The sequence below is a fragment of the Zophobas morio genome, unplaced genomic scaffold (genome assembly GCF_036711695.1).
Source record: "Zophobas morio isolate AGI-343-1 ecotype UQ-CSIRO unplaced genomic scaffold, CSIRO_AGI_Zmor_V1 ptg000030l, whole genome shotgun sequence".
Classification (NCBI taxonomy): Eukaryota; Metazoa; Arthropoda; class Insecta; order Coleoptera; family Tenebrionidae; genus Zophobas; species Zophobas morio.
Window position 1 is genome coordinate 8,099,864 of NW_026972135.1, and position 21,308 is coordinate 8,121,171.

At 28.2% G+C, this 21,308-nt stretch overlaps 1 protein-coding gene across 9 annotated transcripts in view; it reads left to right on the forward strand.

Annotated features, from left to right (window-relative positions):
* LOC135139104 (putative fatty acyl-CoA reductase CG5065) overlaps positions 1 to 21,308 on the forward strand; it is a 90,870-nt gene that overhangs the window by 48,896 nt on the left and 20,666 nt on the right. For all 9 annotated transcript variants that reach the window (XM_064069195.1, XM_064069199.1, XM_064069198.1 and 6 more), the window contains exon 2: positions 5,079 to 5,538. In XM_064069195.1, coding sequence (XP_063925265.1) covers positions 5,290 to 5,538 — 249 coding nt within the window. In that variant the 5' untranslated portion in view covers positions 5,079 to 5,289. The remainder of the gene's footprint in view (positions 1 to 5,078; positions 5,539 to 21,308) is intronic.

The following is a 21,308-nucleotide window of genomic DNA, read 5'->3' on the forward strand; positions in this document are numbered from 1 at the left end:
TTTTAAGGTGAATCTTCTCGGGATTCCAATTGTCTTTTGTAAAATTGTAAAACCTCGCGAGCCGCAAATGTCTTTTTTTATTGTGAAACATTCTCGGAGGTCCCAATTGCCTTTTTTAAAAATGTAAAACCTCAGGGGCCCAAAATGGTTTTTTTTTAAGAATGTGAAACCTTCCCTTGGGTCCCAACTGTCTCTTTTTAAATGTAAAACCTTCTCGGGGGTCCCAACTGTCTTTTTTAAAAATGTAAAACCTTCTCGAAGGCCCCAAATGTATTTTTTTTTAATGTGAAACCTTCTCCGGGGTCCAAGTGTCTTTTTTTTAATTCTAAAACCTTCTTGGGATCGCAACTATCTTTTTTAAAAATGTAAAACCTCCTCGGGGGCGCCAAAGGTTTGTTTTGAATTGTGAAACCTTCTCGGGAGTCCCGAATGTCCTTTTTTTACTATGAAGTCTTCTCGGGAGTCCCAAGTGTCTTTTTTAAAAATGTAAAACCCCGGGGGCGGCAAATGTTTTTTTTTGATGTGAAACCTTCTCGGGGGTCCCATTTGTCTTTTTTAAAAATGTAAAACCTCGGGGGCGTCAACGTTTTTTTTTTTGAATTGTGAAACCTTCTCGGGTATCCCGAATGTCTTTTTTTTAATATGAAGTGTTCTCGGGGGTCCCAAGTGTTTTTTTTTAAAATGTAATACCTTCTCGGGGGCGGCAAATATCTTTTTTAAGAATGTGAAACCTTCTCGGGGGTCCCAACTGTCCTTTTTTAAAGAAAACGAAACTCTTCTCGGAAGCCCCAACTGTCTTTTTAAAAATGTAAAACCTCAGGCGCCCCAAATGTATTTTTTTAAGAATGTGAAACCTTCTCGGGGGTTCAAACTGTCTTTTTTTAAAGAAACCGAAACCTTTTCGGGGCCCCAAGTGTCTTTTAAAAATGTAAAACTTTCTCGAGGGCGCCAAGTGTCTTTTGTTAAGAATGTAAAACGTTCTCGGGGGTCCCAACTGTCCTTTTTTAAAAAAGGCGAAACTTTCTCGGGGGACCCAAGTGTCTTTTTTAAGAATATTAAATCTTCTCGGGGCTCCCAACTGTCTTTTTTAAAAATGTAAAACCTCAAGGTCCCCAAATGTATTTTTTTTAAATGTGAAACCTTCTCCTGGGTCCCATTTGTCTTTTTTAAAAATGTAAAACCTTCTCGGGGGGCCCCAAATGTTTTTGTTTAAAAATGTGAAACATTCTTCTGGGTCCCATTTGTCTTTTTTTTTAATGTAAAACCTCGGAGGCGCCAAAGTTTTTTTTTTTAAATTGTGAGACCTTCTCGCGGGCCCCAAGTGTCTTTTTTAAGAATATTAAATCTTCTCGGGGTTCCCAACTGTCTTTTTTAAAAATGTAAAACCTCAGGGTTCCCAAATGGATTTTTTTTTAAATGTGAATCCTTCTCCTGGGTCCCATTTGTCTTTTTTAAAAATGTAAAACCTTCTCGGGGGCCCCAAATGTATTTGTTTAAAAATGTGAAACCTTCTCCTGGGTCCCATTTGTCTTTTTTTTTTTAATGTAAAATCTCGGAGGCGCCAGTTTTTTTTTTAAATTGTGAAACCTTCTCGAGGGCCCCAACTGTCTTTTTTAAGAATATTAAATCTTCTCATAGCTTCCAACTGCCTTTTTTAAAAATGTGAAACCTTCTCAGGGGCGCCAAGTTTTTTTTTTAAATTGTGAGACCTTCTCGAGGGCCCTATGTGTCTTTTTTAAGAATATTAAATCTTCTCATGGCTCCCAACTGCCTGTTTTAAAAATGCAAAACCTTCTCGGGGGCCCCAAATGGATTTTTTTTTAAATGTGAAACCTTCTCCTGGGTCCCATTTGTCTTTTTTAAAAATGTAAAACCTTCTCGGGGGCCCCAAATGTATTTGTTTAAAAATGTGAAACCTTCTCCTGGGTCCCATTTGTCTTTTTTTTTTAATGTAAAACCTCGGAGGCGCCAAAGTTTTTTTTTTAAATTGTGAAACCTTCTCGAGGGCCCCAAGTGTCTTTTTTAAGAATATTAAATCTTCTCATAGCTTCCAACTGCCTTTTTTAAAAATGTGAAACCTTCTCAGGGGCGCCAAGGCTTTTTCTTTAAATTGTGAAACCTTCTCGAGGGCCCCAAGTGTCTTTTTTAAGAATATTAAATCTTCTCATGGCTCCCAAGTGTCTACTTTAAAATTGTAAAACCTTCTCGGGGGCCCCAAATCAATTTTTTTAAGAATGTGAATCCTCCGGGGTCCCAATTGTCTTTCTTAGAAATGTAAAACGGTCTCGGCGGTCCCATCTGTCTTTTTTAAATGTAAAACCTCTTGGGAGGCCCAAATGTCTTGGTTTTTAATGTGAAACCTTCTCGGGGGCCCCAAATGTATTTGTTTAAAAATGTGAAACCTTCTCCTGGGTCCTCTTTGTCTTTTTTTTTTTTTTAATGTAAAACCTTCTCAGGGGCGCCAAGGTTTTTTTTTTAAATTGTGAAACCTTCTCGAGGGCCCCAAGTGTCTTTTTTAAGAATATTAAATCTTCTCGGGGTTCCCAACTGTCTTTTTTAAAAAAGTAAAACCTTCTCGCGGGCCCCAAATGTATTTTGTTTAAGAATGTGAAACCTTCTCCGGGGCCCCAATTGTCTTTTTTAGAAATGTAAAACCGTCTCGACGGTCCCAACTGTCTTTTTTTAAATGTAAAACCGCTTGGGAGGCCCAAATGTCTTGTTTTTTAATGTGAAACCTTCTCGGAGGACCCAACTGTATTTTTTATATTTAAAGTTGAGGTTTTTTACTTTTTTAAGGAAATGCTGACGTTTTGAAAGAAAAAGAACAAAAAATAGAGAAAAAAACTGAAATTCGATGTTCAAAAATTGTAAACTTTAATTTTTTTTATAAACACTAATTAAAATTATATTTAATTGATGCCATAACAAAGACCGCACTTTTGTTTAATCTTCTTGTTAAATTTCGGAAATAGAATGCAAATTACGACCTCTTTTAATGCAACTTAAATCAAAATAAATTGAACACTGGTTAGAATAAAATATTTTCAATAAAATAGGACATTAATTTTCTTACTTTTTTAGAGTATGAAAAAATAGGTCCTCCTTTTCCGTCTGTCGCCTCATGTCTGTGCCGGTTTCTTTAGATAGATAATCTCCGAAACTATCGGACTGATTGTTTTATTTGTATTTTAGAAAAATCGTCAGGTGGGAGAATGCTAACCAAAATTTGTTTGGTTATTCCTACCATCAATTTGATGACGTATTTAAACTGAGCAGTCCTAAATTTGTAGTTTATCAGTCCGGCTCAATTTTTATTTAATAACGTAAATATAAATGAAATCTCTATATTGCTCAAAACTCTCAGAAACAAGACGTGGATAAAAAAAAATTAAAGCGCTATCAAAAACTGAATACACATATGTTAAAAAAATAAAAGAAAAATCGTGAATATTCCAACCCTCATAAAATACTGTAACACAGACCTTAAAAACAACGTCATTGCGTGGCAACGTCGCATTGGGAAAAAGTGGTGTAGAAAGCCTTGGAGGAGTTAATTAGAATATATGTAAAATAGGTGTTCTATAAAAAAAAAACTAAATTTTGTGCTGTGTCTCGAAATCGGAACATTCTGTATAGTCTAAAATGACTTTAATGTATGCTATTTAATGAGATACCGAGGGAGCGTTTCCCTCCTTATATCTTACACCGAGAGAGCAATAAAAACTACGATCAAAAACAGACACGAATTTTTGAAAATATGTCTGATCGTTGCATTTTAAACTCAAATTTTAAGTTCACGGTAATCTGACAAGACGAAAATTCTATCAAAGACAAATCTTCAAAAAGCCTTGGCTGGTTTTGATGGGTTTTATTGTTCGCTCGGTGTTAATGCGAATAGATTGAGTAAGATTACAATCGAGATTATGTATTATTAACTGTTTATTGGATTCCATTGGAATTTTAGTGACAATAAAATTGTTTTAACAAATAGACTATAACACTAGTAAAAAAAATGTGGCATTCAATTCAAATTTTAATCTTCGGAAATTACAAAGCTTATTACGTAATTAACTATAATAACTACAATGACAATAATAACAGTAATAATAATCATTCAAATTATTTATTTTAATAAAAATTAATGGTGCAATTATTGCAATTATTTCCCACCTTAATTCCAGAAGAAGAAATGGCAGCTGCAGATGGCTGATGGCTGGTGGATTTTTCCACCAGTTTTGCCAAATCTTTAAGTTAAGGAAAGTGAGAAAATCTAGATCAGCCCGGGCGTCCCCTTGGAATTTGCGCCCCCACGGCGCAGGGGCTGCGAGGGTGTTATTTACGCCGTTTTAACTTTATAGTGGTTATCGCAAAATAAACATCGCAAAATCTAATTGTATAATTTTTGACTTATAGTTCGTAACTGTTTTTGAGTTTATCATTTGTATTACGTATCTACCAACATTTCCGTCACACGTTTTGCACTTAAACTTTCAAAGTGCAGTGAAAGATAAAGCGTACATTGAAACCTTAACAGATACCAAGAAAAAACCTAAGATAAGAATTAGAGTGTAAATCAGTACTAAACAACGACAATAACCTTCATTACGTAGTTTTTTGCCGCCTATTTCCCTCATTGAAATTTCCATGTGTACTATCAGATTAATTATTAGCTTCTTGCTGATGAATTTTCTCGAACCAGTAAGAATTCTACTTCGTAAATGAATTATCAATAAATCCCATTAAAAATATTCGCGTTAACTCAACCACCTGAGGTCCCACCAGGACTACAATTGCTAATTAAAAATGAAAATAACCTGCGTAACTGCGTCCTTGCGCTAACAGTACCGTCTAGTACTGTTATAATTTCCATTGTCGCACTTTCCAATTCCCACAATCCGCAAAAAGGCGCAAATTTTCGGCGGCGTTTTCCCTGTGGGACGCTCGCTGCGGCTCTAACGGAAGACATTGACCTTCTAGAAGATCTTCTGATTCACTCGACCTACTTCCTTAGCCCACTAACCCGCCGTTTCTAATGGTACAACCGTGCGAGTCCAGTGCTCATGTCGGTGTCGTTGCAGGATCACCGCAAAGAAGAAAGAAATGAAGAACTGAAGAGCGCCATCCTCCAAAAGTGAACTTCCAATTGCTCCGCAGCTTCCAAGCAACAAGCACAAATTTTGCGAGGGACCCTCGACTTTCCAGTGATTAAATGTTGAAGTTTTACCAGAGGATATATTGTTGATGGACGTTTTTTGAGCCTTTTTCGACGATTCGGGGTATTTGTTATACATGGTGTCTGAGAGGACGCTCGCGGAGGAGATGGCTGCCATACAGGACGCGGCTTCTTCGCACAGCGGAGTGAGTGAGTTTTATAGCGGAAAGACCGTCTTCATCACCGGCGGCACCGGGTTCATGGGCAAAGTGCTCCTGGAGAAGCTGCTCAGGTCGTGTCCGGGGGTCGCCAAAATCTACCTGCTGATCAGGCCCAAGAAAGGACAGGATGCGCACGAAAGGCTGAAACTGCTTCTGTGTTCACCGGTAAGTCGAAATTTTTAGTTTTAGCTTTTTTTATTTTTGTTTTATATTTAAGTCCAGAAATGTGAAAAAACTAGTTTTTTTTTGGTAGAAGCCAAGTGCTTTGTTGATTAACAACGTAAAATTTTATTGTTTAAAAATTAATACATGAAAGAACGTGTGTTAAGAAAGTGAAAATTGGTTCTAAAATTAATTAAAACGGTTACTTGTCCAAACTGAGTGCTCTAATAGCTTAATTAGATTTCGTAATAGAACTGGGGTAATTTTTGTTTCCAAGATTGGTATTCATTAGAAATATCACTGTCAAGTAACAAATAGAATAAATGTCAAAAAAACGAATTAATATTTATGCAGTAATGAATTCTGAAAACTTTTCAAATGTTACAATTTAATACTTGTACCAATCACGACAATATTCCGCAAATTTTAAAAAATCCAACTATTTAAAACTTAAAAAAAAGAGGACTTTTTCTAATTTTGAGCTTCATGCTCTAAAATTGTGTTTGTTTCTTCTTTTTGAGCTAATAGTTTTAATATTACTGGACCTATGACTCAAAAAAATTAATGAATGAGGCAATTTATTGCATTAATTAAGTTAAGAACGACTCACTCCATTTTCCCGAAAATTTGGAAATGCAGTACTATTATTATTATCATTAGTATTAGTCTAGACATCTATTCAAATTGATATAAATGTCCTTGCAAACATGTTGATAGCGTTATCACAAAATTTTGTAATGGAAAAATTCACTTGAAACAAACTTTACATTTACTTTAATATTAAATACATATTTTTATTTTAAACTTAGGATTTCCATTATAAAATAAAATTCGCAAAATAAAATCTTGTAATTTTTCAAAAAATCTGAATTTATTTACTGAGCTTCGACTAATTTTTTGTCAGAATTTTTCGATTTTCCTTTTTCTTCGATTTTACAATTTTTTGATATTAATTTTTCCTTTTTTCATTTTCTTTCATTTTTCAATTTTTCGATATTACAATTTTTTTCCGATTTTTTAATTTTCATCGTCTCGTTTTTATAATTTTTATTTTGTCGATTTTATATCACAATTTTTCACTTTTTCATTTCCTTTATTTTTTCAAATTTTCAATCTGTTATTTTTCAGTTCCCCGCTTTTCCAAATTTTAAATTTTTCAATTTTGCGTTTTTTAAATTTTTTGATCATGCGACTTTTTGATTCTATAAATTTCAATATTTTTGTTCCACAATATTTCGTTTTTTTCGATTTTCCACTTTTCTGGTTTTTACATTTCTCAATTTTTAATCTTTCGATTTTTCAATTATTCTTTTCTTCAATTTTTCAAGTTCTTTACTTCCAATTTTTAGTTTTTTCAAAGTTTTCATTTGATACTTTTTCGTTTTTTCAATTTTTATATATTACAATTTATCATTTTCCCGATTTTTTAATTTTCCTCGTGTAGATTTTATATCGCAATTTTTCGTTTCTTCATCCCCTCAATTTTTCAAGTTCTTGATTTGGATTTTCTCGAATTTATATCACAGTTTTTCGCTTTTTCATTTCCTTTAAAATGTTTTTTTTGATTTTATAATTATTGGTTTATTCAATTTTTCAATTCTCTGGTTTTTCAATTCTTAAATTTTTCAATTTTCCAAATTTTGGATTTCTCAATTATGCAATTTTGAGATTTTTTTAATTTTCAACATTTCGATTTTTCGATTTTCCACTTTTTCGGTTTTTAAATTTCACAATTTTTCAATTTTTCGTTTCCTCAATTTTTCAATTTCTTGATTTTTATTGTTCATTTTCCCGATTTTTTAATTTTCATTTTCTCGATTTTGTATCACAATTTTTCGCTTTTTCATTTCCTTTATATTTTCATAGTTTTTTTCGATTTTATAATTTTTCGTTTATTCAATTTTTATAAGTTTCCATCTTTAATTGTTTGCTTTTCCAACTTTTAAAGTTTTCAATTTTCCAATTTTTGGATTTCTCAATTATGCAATTTTCAGATTTTTTAAATTTTCAACATTTCGATTTTTCGATTTTCCACTTTTAAATTTCACAATTTTCCGTATCCTCAATTTTTCAATTTCTAGATTTTTATTTTTCATTTTCCCGATTTTTTAATTTTCATTTTCTCGATTTTATATCACAATTGTTCGCTTTTTCATTTCCTTTATATTTTCATAGTTTTTTCGATTTTATAATTTTTCGTTTATTCAATTTTTATAATTTTCCATCTTTAATTTTTTGCTTTTCCAACTTTTAAAGTTTTCAATTTTCCATTTTTTGGATTTGTCAATTATGCAATTTTCCTATTTCTTTAATTTTGAATATTTCGGTTTTTCAATTTTCCACATTTTCGGTTTCTAAATTTCTCAAAATTTCAATTTTCCGTTTCCTCAATTTTTCAGTTTCTTGATATTTATGTTTTATTTTCCGGATTTTTTAGTTTTGATTTTCTCGCTTTTTCATTTCCTTTATTTTTCAATGTTTCTTTCAATTTTATAATCTTTTGTTCATTCAATTTTTAAATCTTTGATTTTTTACTTCCCGAGCGTAAGCAAAGGAAGTATTGTAATCGAGTCCGTCGGCCGACTCTCTACTTTTACGTTTTCTCGATCTTTCATGACCCCTAGAAGACGAAGAAATAGGTCTCCCATTTCCGTCTGTCTGTCCGTCTGTCCGTCTGTCCGTCTGTCCGTCTGTCCGTCTGTCCGTCCGTCTGTCCGTCTGTCCGTCTGTCCGTCTGTTGTCACGGATTTTTATTAGACAGATAATCTCCGAAAGTACTCGACCGATTGTTGTGAAATTTTGTACTTATATTAAGAATATCATGTAGATGGTAAAACGCTAACCAAAATTTGTCGAATCATCCCCACCACTAAAGCGATGACGTCACTTCAAAATTGTACATACTAAATGGGTTTTCAATTGTATAAAATAACATAGTCCTACACATGTAGTTTACAACTCTGAATCGACTTTTCACCCGAAAGGTCCAGATTTTTGGAAAAAAAATCAAAATTATAAAACAACATTTTGAAATTTAATTTTTAATCTGCTAACCAGAATGCTTTGAAATGTTGCAGATGTTTTAAGGCTATAAAGAGCATCATAAATCTTTAGTCAAAAAATATTTGCTTATCCCCTCCAAAAACTTGATGACGTCAGCTCAAAAGTTTGTGGAATAAATCATATCTAAAATGTACAAAATATGATGAGTCTGTACTTGTGAACTATCACTCCATTAATATTTTTTGGATTTGCATATACAGGGTGACTCAAAAAAATTAATGAATGCGTAAATATATTTTATTGATTTAATCAGGAACTACAAAACCGAATGCTCTGAAATCTTGCAGATGTTTTAAGGTCATAAAGAGCATAATAAATGTTTAGTCAAAATATATTTGCTTATCCCCTCCAAAAACTTGATGACGTCAGCTCGAAAGTTTGCCGAATAAATCATATCTAAAATGTACAAAATATGATGAGCCTGTACTTGTCATTTATCACTCCATTCATATTTTTTGGATTTGCATATACAGAGTGACTCAAAAAAATTAATGAATGCGTAAATTTATTTTATTGATTTAATCAGGAACTACAAAACCGAATGCTTTGAAATCTTGCAGATGTTTTAAGGTTATAAAAAGCATAATAAATTTTTAGTCAAAATATATTTGGTTATCTTCTACAAAAAACTGATGACGTCAGCTCAAAAGTTTTCCGAATAAATCGTATCTAAAATGTACAAAATATGATGAGTCTGTACTTGTGATTTATCATTCCATTCATATTTTTGGATTTGCATATGCAGGGTGACTCAAAAAAATTAATGAAGGCGTGAATTTATTTTATCGATTTAATCAGGAATTACAAAACCGAATGCTTTGAAATCTTGGGAATATTTTAAAGTTATTATAAGCATGGTAAACTTTTGTTCAAAATGTATTTGTTCATCCCTCCTAAAAAAATTGATGACGTCACCCTTAAATTTTGCTGAATAAATCCTATCTAAAATGCAAAAAATATGATGAGTTTGTACTTGTGATTTATCATTCCATTCATATTTTTTAGATTTTCTTAAGAGGTGGTTCAAAAAAATTAATGAAGTCAATTTATTTTATTGATTAAATTAAAGGCAACACTTATTATTAGTATTACACCCCAACCAACCCAATTTGGTAGACACAAAATTTGTTAAAGGAAAAACTCGGTTGAAACATAAGGGTAGCACGCTTATTTACATCGACTTTAACATTACAGACCTGCATTTGTTTTATGCGTTCACTTGATTCCGCGAATGTGAAATAGACATGTTTATAATCAACCAATTGTGAATTTCACCGTCAAGAATTAAAATAAAACCCAATGTTTTATATAATAAGCGGAAGTCGAAGCAATAAAACCGACGGTCGTTTTGTTTACAGTTTCTGTGTTTGGCTCTCACGTATGCTGTTACGCCTGTCATCTTAAATTAACAATGTTTATACATACACGATTTTCAGTTGCCTCTGATACGTAGGTATACGTGAGTAAATTGTTTCGTTATTTTATTGATTATTACAAATCAATATTCAAACGACCCAATTCATTTTCCCGAAAATTTGAGAATATAATAATTTTATTCTTAGTATTACACTACATCTATCCCAACTGATATACGTGTCCTTGCAAAAATGTTGATGACGTCATCGCAATTTTTTTTTAAATTCCCACTACAAAAATGTAATGAGAAAAAAAACACAATAAGCATGCAGTCGTCAAGTTTCCGACAGCGAGGGAAGTACTGTCTAAACTCTTTAGACCAATTTTTAGTTCCTCGCTTTTCCAATTTTAAAATCTTTAATTTTACGGTTTTTAAAATTTTTTGATGATGCCATTTTTCGATTTCTTTAGTTTTCAATATTTATTTCGATTTCACAATGTTTGGTTTTTCCGATTTTCCACTTTTTCGATTTTTAAATATCTCAATTTTTAGTCTTTCGTTTTTCAATTATTCGTTCCTTCAATTTTTCAAGTTCTTTGTTTCTAGTTTTTATATTTTCTAGAGATGTACCGACTACAGTCGGCCGACTGTTTATAAATGCAACAGACAGTGGTTTTTTTTTTCTATTTCTCTGACTACCTTAAAAACTTGTTTTATTTTAATAAAAGGAATAACTGAAGTTTCTTTTTTTTCCAAAAAATGTGTTAAATTTTTTTGGATAATTTTAACATTTAATTTTTTGTAGTAACTCAGTACAAAAATAAAGAATAACACAATTTAGGGCAGTTTATACAATACTTAACCAATTTTAACCACTTTTTTGGAAAATTTTTGGAAATTTTGAATTCGCTTTGCGTGTTCATTGGACCATATATCGTGACGGTGATTTCAGAATCGTAACTAGCGGAAGATTATCTACACTTTGACACCAATTTTCGTTCGATTAAACTAATTTTAACCGGTTTTGACAAAGCCGACTAGTCGGCCGACTGTAGTCGGTACATCTCTAATATTTTCCAAAGTTTCCATTTTATACTTTTTCGTTTTTCATTTTTTACTTTTCAATTTCACAATTTTTCATTTTCCTTTTTTTTTTATCCGAAAAACTAAAAAATCGGAAAAAAATTGTAAAATCGTAAAAGTAGAAAATCGAAAAATTACAAATCCAAACACTGAAGAAACGAAAGATTAAGATACTGAAAAATATAAAATTCGGGAAATTTAAAAAATCGAAAAGAATTAATGATTCAAAAAAAAGTAAAGAAAAACGAATCAAATCGAAACATTGAAAAACCCAAAAATTGTAAATTCAAAAAATTATGTAATCGTCAAAATTCTAAAAGCGAAAAACTGTAGCGTTGAAAAATTAAATATCGAGAATTTGAAAAATGAAAAATCGAAAAAATAGTAAGTCGAATAATTCAAAAAGTTTTAAAATCTAATTGAATAACGGTAAAATTGAAAAATTGAAAATCAAAAATTGAAAAACTGAAAAATTGAAAAATCCAAAACGTGAACAATTTCTCATTGAAGCAAAAAGGATAAAATCAGAACATTAGAAAACCGAAAAATTGAAAAAAATTAAGAAAATAAAAAACCGAAACGAAAAATTACAAATCGAAAAGTTGAAAACCTGAAAAATTGAAAAATTAAAAATCGAATACTTGGGAAATTGCCAATCAAAAAATTGCAAAACATAAAAACTGATGCATCCAAAAGTTGTAAAATCGGAAAACTCAAAAATTTTAAACTGAAAACTCAGGAGAAAAATGAAAATTTAAAAATTGCAAATGGAAAAATAGAAAAAATTGAAATTGAAAAAACAAAAAATCGGGACATCGAAAACTCTAAAAATTGTAAAAATATTTAAAGACAAAATTTGAAGAAATGACAAATTGGAAAAATGAAAATTTAGGAAATTTTTAATCGAAAAATTGCATAATTTAAAAAATAAAAAAAGTAAATAAATCATATATCAAAAGTTGAAGAAAGAAAAAAAAAATTGAAAACTGGTGAAATTGCGAATCAAAAAATTGCAAAATCTGAAAATTGAAAATTGGAAAGTCGAAAAACTGAAAAATTTTAAAATGAAAACTCGAAGAGTTACATGTCGTAAAATTTAAAAAGTGCAAACGGAAAAATTGAAAAAATTGTAAAATTAAAGACAATAAAAAACCGATACGAAAAATTGCAAATCGAAAATTAGAAAAAATGAAAAATTAAAAATTGAAAAATTGAAAAATTTAAAATTGAAACTTGAGAAATTTTAAATAGAAAATTTATAAAATCTAAAAAAAACAAGAAAAAATGAAAAATTGAAAAATGCAAATCGAAAAATGAAAAAACAAAAACTTAAAATTGGAAAAACAAAAAAATTATAGAATCGAAACATTGAAAAATCGAACAATTGAAAAAATAAAGAAAATATAAAAAGAAAGAAAAATTGAAAAGTCGAGGAACTCAAATCGAAAATACCAAAATCTAAGAATTGAAAACTCGGTAAATTTTAAATTGAAGAAACAAAAAATTATAAAACCTGAACACTGGAAAATCGAATACGTACTTAAAAAAATAAAGAAACGGAAAATTGAAAACTCGGGAAATTTTAAATAAAAAAATTACAGAATTTAAAAATTGATGTAACAAAAAAGTGAAAAAAACTGGTAAAATTGTGAATCAAACAATTGCGAAAAACAAAAATTGGAAAGTCGAAAAACTGAAAAATTTTAAAATGGAAACAAATTTAAAAAGTGTAAATGGAAAAATTGAAAAAATTGAAATTGAAAAAACAAAAAATCGGATCATCAAAAACTCTAAAAATTGTAAAAATAAAGACAAAAAAACGAAACAAAAAATTGCAAATCAAAATTTGAAGAAGCGAAAAATCAAGAAATTGAAAACTTGAGAACTTCTAAAACGAAAAATTGCATAATTTAAAAATTGGAGTAACAAAAAAAAAAAAAATGAAAAATTGAAAAACTGCAAATCGAAAATTGAAGAAACGGAAAATTGAAGAAACAAAAAAAATCAAACAAAATCTAAACAATGAAAAATCGAAAAACTTAAAATTCGATGCAACAAAAAAGAAAAATTTCAATTCGGAAGATTGAAAAAACAAAAAAAATTATAAAATCTAAACTTTGAAAAATTGAATAATTGAAAAAATAGAGAAAATAAAAATCCGAAACGAAAAATTGACAAATTAAAAATTGTAAAATGCCAAAGTTGGAAAAATTTCAACCTGAAAAATTAAGACATTGCAAATCGAAAAACTGAAGAAACAAAAAAAAATGGAAAATTTTCAGTCAAAAAAGCTACGGGGATGTTATTTCCGCTTTTTTTTTAATAATTTTGTAAGAAGTGGAATTCGTTAGGTGGCACTTCAGGCCGAGGGAAGTTCTGTCGAAATGACCTCTGACCAATTTCAAAGGGTCATTGGGTTTTATAAGGTCATTGTCACACTCGTTCTACGTAAAAACTCGCCACAAGCGGCTCATTTTACTAACTTGAACTCGTGTAATAATGGACGTTATAAAACATGTTTTTAAATATGTATGTACCAGGTATTTTCTACGAGTATTTGAATTAGGAAAATTTGAATTTGATTGAACAAGAACGGAAATAGTTTCTAGCCAAAAATTTTGAACTTACATATCTACCGTTTTAACTTTTTGCACAGAGATCTAGTATACTAAAGTAGTAAAACAACGACAGGTAAAAATTGCTACTCGATTTTCTCTTCCATCAGCTCAATAATAATATTTTCCTTGAAATAATTACCCCGATCACAGAGTCGTTATTATATCAATTCTATTTATTGAGCGTTACTGTGATTCAAACTTAGCCAATTTTGTATTTCTCCAGATTTCTAGACTTTCTCTCACAGTCATCTCTTTCCACCACAAATGCTAATGTCATCGCCTGATTTGCCAATTTCCTAAATTTCAAGTGAATGTTTCTTGTACTTTTTGTGCATAGTTTTAGTGGGGAGCTGATAGACATCAGAACCAAACTCGAATCTGTCTCATCATTTAATATGTTAATATGTCAATTAAATTAGTTTCATTTTGCGACACCTTCAAAGCTAACATGAATTCGTTGCACATTTTGTGACAAGGAAATGTGTTGTTTTAAAATTCAAATTAATCGTCAGCGACGTAGAAGTAGAATTATTAGCACGATAAGATAGCTATTTAAACAAATTACGTGATGTGCTCTTTTTAATTAAAAGTTATTTCGAACTAATTGCACTTTGTAATGTAATGGATAATAAAAAGTACGTTTAAGTGTTTATTTTATAAAACATAATAATGATGTTGAATTAGTTGCCGTTATATTTTTTTGTGTAGTGAAAAATGGTATTTTTTTTTCTGTATAGCTTTAAAAAAGTTTTTGGCCGAAATTAGAATAAAGTGCAGTTGAAGAAACAACTCTAAATCTGAAAATACGTTTAAATTTAATAGCTTTATTTACTAAAACTATTAATATAATTCTTGTAAACGTATCGCAAACGATTGAAGAGTTATTGAGTGATTTTGTATTATTAGACACACTATTGCTGTTTTATTACCAGTTTAAAACATTACTATGTATTCGTTTATTTTTCAACGCGTTATCTTTATCGTTGTTTGGCCTTAAATTTACATGTGTTTAAGAAAATTTATCTATTACGTTAAAGTTAGTGATTATTCAAACTTTTCACTTCCTGAGCGTAAACTAAATAGTACGAAAAAAGTGGTTTCCGTTTCCGTCCGTCTGTTTGTCTGTCTGTCGTCTGTGTCGATTTTTATTAGGCACGTGACCTCGGAAACTACTGGACAGATTGTTGTCAAATTTTGTATTTATATTAGAATTATCATCTAGATGGCTAAACGCTAATCAAAATTTGGCTACACATACCCACCACTAAAGGGATGAGGACATCTCCAAAATTTACAATAATTTTTTTTTTATTTTATAAAATAAGATACTCCAACAATTATTATGTACGAATCCGTGTTGTGTTTTCACCCTAAACATCCTGATTTTTGCAAACAAAAAAGTCAAAAGTTTGCAGTTCTCAATTTTTATTTTTCGATTTTTCATTTTTTCGTTTCCTCAATTTTTAATGTTTTCAGATTTTCAATCTTAGATTTTTTAGTTCCTCGATTTTCTAATTTTAAAATTTTTCAATTTTCCACTTTTTGGATTTCGAGTTATAGAATTCTCCATTTTTTTTAATTCTTAATATTTCCATTTTGTAATACTTATTCCGTTTTCTCGATTTTTCACTTTTTCGATTTTTAAGTTTCTCAATTCTAATCTTTCGATTTTTAAATAAGATACTCCTACACTTATTATGTACGAATCCGTGTTGTGTTTTCACCCTAAACATCCAGATTTTTGCAAATAAAAACGTCAAAATTTTGCAGTTTCTCAATTTTAATTTTTCGATTTTTCATTTTTTCGTTTCCTCAATTTTTCATTTTTTCAGATTTTCAATGTTAGATTTGAAGTTCCTCGATTCTCCAGTTTTAAAAATTTCAATTTTCCACATTTTGGATTTCGAGTTATAGGATTCTCCAATTTTTTTAATTCTTAATATTTCGGTTTTGCAGTATTTATTTCGTTTTCTCGATTTTTCACTTTTTCGATTTTTAAGTTTCTAAATTCTAATCTTTCGATTTTTGAATTTTGCGTTTCTTCAATTTTTCGAGTTCTTGTTTTCCAATTTTTAAATTTTTCAAACTTTCATTGTTGTTTTTTAATTTTACAAAAGTTGAAAAATCGAAAAAGTGGAAAATCGAAAAATTGCAAATCGAAGAACTGAAGAAACGAAAAATTGAAACATTGGAAAATTAAAACTAGAGGAACTTGCAAATCGAAAAACTGGAAAGAAGCAAACGCGAATCTAATCGAAATATCGTAAAATCGAATAAATGAAATTTTTTTAAAAATTTAATAATTGAAAATTGAAAAAACTGAAAATTCTAAAATCGTAAAATTGAAAAAGTTAAACATTCTAAAAATTGTAATTATTATTGCATATTTGAACTGAAAATTAGAAATAAGAAAACGAAAAATTAAAAAATTTAAAACTTGAAAAATCGAATTGAAAACCGGAAAATTGGCTATCTAAAAACTGATAAATCCAAAAATTTCACATCAAGAAAGAAAGAAAAGTTATAAAATCGAGAAATTGAAAACTAGTGAATTTTTCAAAGTTTACATTTTATACATTTTCGTTTTTTCATTTTTGATTTTTCAGTTTTACAAAAGTTGAAAAATCGAAAAATTGTGAAATGCAAAAATGAAAAATCTGCAATTTTACGATTTTACAGTTTCTCAATTTTTATTTTTCGATTTTTCATTTTTTCGTTTCCTCAATTTTTAATTTTTTCAGATTTTCAATCTTAATTTTTTTAGTTCCTCGATTTTCCAATTTTAAAATTTTTCATTTTACCACTTTTTGGATTTCGAGTTATAGAATTCTCCATTTTTTTAAATTCTTAATATTTCGATTTTGCAATACTTATTTCGTTTTCTCGATTTTTCACTTTTTCGATTTTTAAGTTTCTCAATCTAATCTTTAAAAATTAAAAAAATTTAAACTTGAAAAATCGAACAATTGAAAACCGAAAAATTGCCTATCTAAAAACTGATAAATTAAAAAATTTCACATCAAAAAAGAAAGAAAAATTATAAAATCGAGAAATTGAAAACTAGTGAATTTTTCAAAGTTTCCATTTTATACATTTTCGTTTTTTCATTTTTGTTTTTTCAATTTTACAAAAGTTGAAAAATCGAAAAATTGTAAAATGCAAAAATGGAAAATTGCAATTTTACGATTTTCCAATTTCTCAATTTTTATTTTTCGATTTTTCATTTTTTCGTTTCCTCAATTTTTACTTTTTTCAGATTTTCAATCTTAGATTTTTTATCCTTGATTTTCCAATTTTAAAATTTTTCAATTTTCCGCTTTTTGGATTTCGAGTTATAGGATTTTCCATTTTTTTTTTATTCTTAATATTTCGATTTTGCAATACTCATTTCGTTTTCTCACTTTTTCGATTTTTAAGTTTCTAAATTCTAATCTTTCGATTTTTGAATTTTGCGTTTCTTCAATTTTTCGAGTTCTCGTTTTCCAATTTTTAAATTTTTCAAATTTCCATTGTTTTTTAATTTTACGAAAGTTGAAAAATCGAAAAAGTGGAAAATCGAAAAATTACAAATCGAAGAACTGAAGAAACGAAAAATTGAAACATTGGAAAATTAAAACTAGAGGAACTTGAAAATCGAAAAACTGGAAGGAAGGAAACACGAATCTAATCGAAATATCGGAAAATCGAATAAATGAAAATTTTTTAAAAATCTAATAATTGAAAATTGAAAAAAATGAAAATTCTAAAATCGTAAAATTGAAAAAGTTAAACATTCTAAAAATTGTAATTATTATTGCATATTTGAACTCAAAATTAGAAAAATTGCAAATAAAAAAAAAACACGAAAAATTAAAAATTTTAAAACTTGAAAAATCGAACAATTGAAAACCGAAACATTGCCTATCTAAAAACTGATAAATTTAAAAATTTCACATCAAAAAAGAAAGAAAAGTTATAAAATCGAGAAATTGAAAACTAGTGAATTTTTCAAAGTTTACATTTTATACATTTTCGTTTTTTCATTTTTGATTTTTCAATTTTACAAAAGTTGAAAAATCGAAAAATTGTAAAATGCAAAAATGGAAAATTGCAATTTTACGATTTTCCAATTTCTCAATTTTTATCTCAAAAGTTGTAAAATTGAAAAATGGAAAGTCAAAAAATTGCAAATCGATGAATTGAAGAAACGAAAACTTTGGAAAATTAAAACTCGAGAACTTAAAAATCGAAAAATTGGAGAGAATGAAAAACGAATCGAATCAAAAATCGAAAAATGAAAAATTGAAAAATCGAATAAAAAAAATGAAACAGTTTTAAAATCCAAAATTGAAAATGGAAAAATTCGAAAATCGTAAAACTGAAAAGTTAACCTTTCTAAAAATTATACTTTAATTATTATTACATATTTGAAATGAAAAATGGAAAAATTTCAAATCAAAAATTGAAGAAACGGAAAATTGAAAATTCGAGAAACTGAAATCTAAAACTGAAAAAACGAAAAATTAAAAAATTAAAAAGTTAAAATCCAATAATTGAAAATGGGAAAATTGAAAAAGTTCAACACTCTAAAAATTATAGTTATTATTACATATTTGAAATGAAAATTAGAAAAATTGCAAAGCAAAAATTGAAGACACCAAAAATTAAAAAATCTAAACGTTGAAAAATCGAAAAATCGAAAAATTAAAACCCGAAAAATTGCAGATCGAAAGAAAAATTGCAAAATCCAAAAACTGTAAAATTTCACATCGAAAAAAAAAAGAATTTATAAAATCAGAACAGTGAAAATCTAAAAAATTGTAGACTGGTGAATTTTTCAAAGGTTTCGTTTTATATATTTTCGTTTTTTCATTTTTGATTTTTCAATTTTACAAAAGATGAAAAATTGAAAAAGTGCAAAATCGAAAAATTTCAAGTCGAAGAATTGAAGAAAGGAAAGAATGAAAGATTGGAAAATTAAAAATCCAAAAATTGGAAAGAAGAAAAAACGAATCGTATCAAAAAATTAAAAATTGAAAATGGAAAATTACAAAATACGTCGAATGGAAAAAGTTAAACATTCTAAAAATTATAATTATTATTACATAATTTCTTTGAAATGAAAATTGGAAAAATTGCAAACCAAAAATTGAAGAAACGAAAAATCGAAAATTCGTTAACTGAAAAATGTAAAACTGAAAAAAAAAATTGTAACATCTAAAAGTTTAAAAATCGCAAAAATTTAAAACCGAAAAATTGCAAATCGAAAAACTGAAAAATCCAAATATTAAAAACATCACATCAAAAAAAAAAAAAGAAAAATTATCAGATCATAACAGTGAAAATCCGAGAAATTGAAAACTCGTCATAATAAAAGTTTTCGTTTTATACATTTCCGATTTTTCATTTTTGATTTTTCAATTTTACACAAGTTGAAAAATCGAAAAATTCCAAAATCGGTAAAGTGAAGAAACGAAAAATTGAAACTTTGGAAAATTAAAACTCGAGGAACTTAAAATCGAAAAACTGAAAAATCCAAAAATTGAAAATTTTCACACCGAAAAATTGAAAACTCGTGGATTTTCCAAAATTTTCGTTTTATACGTTTTCGAGAAATGAGAAATTGCTATCCAAAAATTGAAAAAGCGAAAAATTAAAAAATCTAAAAATTGAATAATAAAAAAATTGAAAAACCAAAAATTGAAAAATTTCACATCAAAAAAAAAGTGAAATCATGACAGTGAAAATTCGAAAAATTGAAAACTCGTGAATTTTTCAAAGATCGTTTTGTTTTAATTTTTTATTTTTTGATATTTCAGTTTTACAATTTTTCCATTATTTTTATTCCAAAAGTTGGAAAATTGAAAAACTGAAAAATCGAAGAATTGGCAAATTGGAAAAATGAACCATTAAAAATCGAAAAGTTGAAAAAATGAAAAAATTTAAATTTAAAAAGGAAAATATAAAATTGAAACATTGAGAAATTTGAAATCCAAAAATTGAAACTCGAGAAACTCAAATTGAAAAATTGCAAAATCTAATAATTAAAAATTCCAAAAGTTGGAAAATTGAATTGAAAAATTTTTATTTGAAATTTCGAAAAATTGCAAATCAATAAACTGAAAAATCCAAAAATTGAAAAATTTCACATCGAAAAAAAGAAAAACTGAAATCAAAACAGTGAAAATCTGAATTGCAAAATTTTTTATTCAATTTATTTTTTGAAGAATTTCAGATTTTCAACCTTAGATTTTTTAGTCCTTCGATTTTCGGATTTCGAGTCATAGAATTTTCCGATTTTTTTAATTTTCAATATTTCGATTTTGCAATACATACTTATTTTTTTTCGATTTCTCAGTTTTTTCAATTTTTCGAGTTCTTGATTTCCAATTTTCAAATTTTTCAAATTTTCATTTTATACAGCTTCGTTTTTTCAATTTTGAGTTTTCAATTTTCAAAAGTTGAAAAATCGAAAAATTGGAAAGAAGGAAACAAGAATCGAATAAATGATTTTTTTTTTAAAATCTAAAAATTGAAAATGGCAAACATTAAAATTCTAAAATTGGAAAGTTAAACATTCTAAAAATATAACTATAATTGCATATGTGAACTGGAAAATTGAAAAATGCAAATAAAAAAAAAACGAAAAATTAAAAAATTTAAAAGTTGAAAATCGAACAATTGAAAACAGAAAAATTGCCTATTGAAAAACTGATACATCCGAAAGTTCAAAAATTTCACATCAAAAATAAAGAGAGAAAAATTATAAAATCAGAACAGTGATAATAATCCGAGAAATTGAATAAACTGAAAAATTAAAAAATCTAAAAATTGAAAAACCAAAAATTGAAAAATTTCACATAAAGAAAAATTGTGAATCAGGACAGTGAAAATTCGAAAAATTTAAAACTCGTGAATTTTTCAAAGTTATCATTTTGTTCTAATTTTTTAATTTTTTGATATTTCAGTTTTACAATTTTGCAATTTTTCCATTTTTATTCGAAAAGTTGAATAATTGAAAAACTGAAAAATCGAAGAATTGCAAAACTGTAAAAATTTAAATTGAAAAACGGAAAAATATAAAATCGAAACATTGAGAAATTACAAATCCAAAAATTGAAACTCGAGAAACTCTAATTGGAAAATTGAAATGCAAAATTTTAATTTGAAATCTCGAAAAATTGCAAATCAATAGACTGAAAATTCCAAAAATTAAAAAATTTCACATCGAAAAAAAGGAATATAAAATCAGAACAGTGAAAATCCGAAAATTTGAAAACTCCAGAATTTTTCAAAATCTTTATTCTATACGCGTTCCTTTTTTCATTTTTGATTTTTCAATTTTACAGAAATTGAAAAATCCAAAAATTGAAAAATTTCACATCGAAAAAAAGAAAAACTGAAATCAAAACAGTGAAAATCTGAATTACAAAATTGAAGAAACGGAAAACTGAAAAAATTTAAAAAGAAAAATATAAAATCGAAACATTGAAAAATTGAACAATCGAAAAAATAAAGAAAATAAAAAATCGTAACGAAAAATTGAAAATTCGTGAAACTCAAATCGAAACACACCAAAACAATAAATATATATACGAGCACGTTATTACCCCCGCAGCAGCGAACATTTCGTTTAATTCGAGTATAGTGTAGTATATTGATTTTTTCGATGT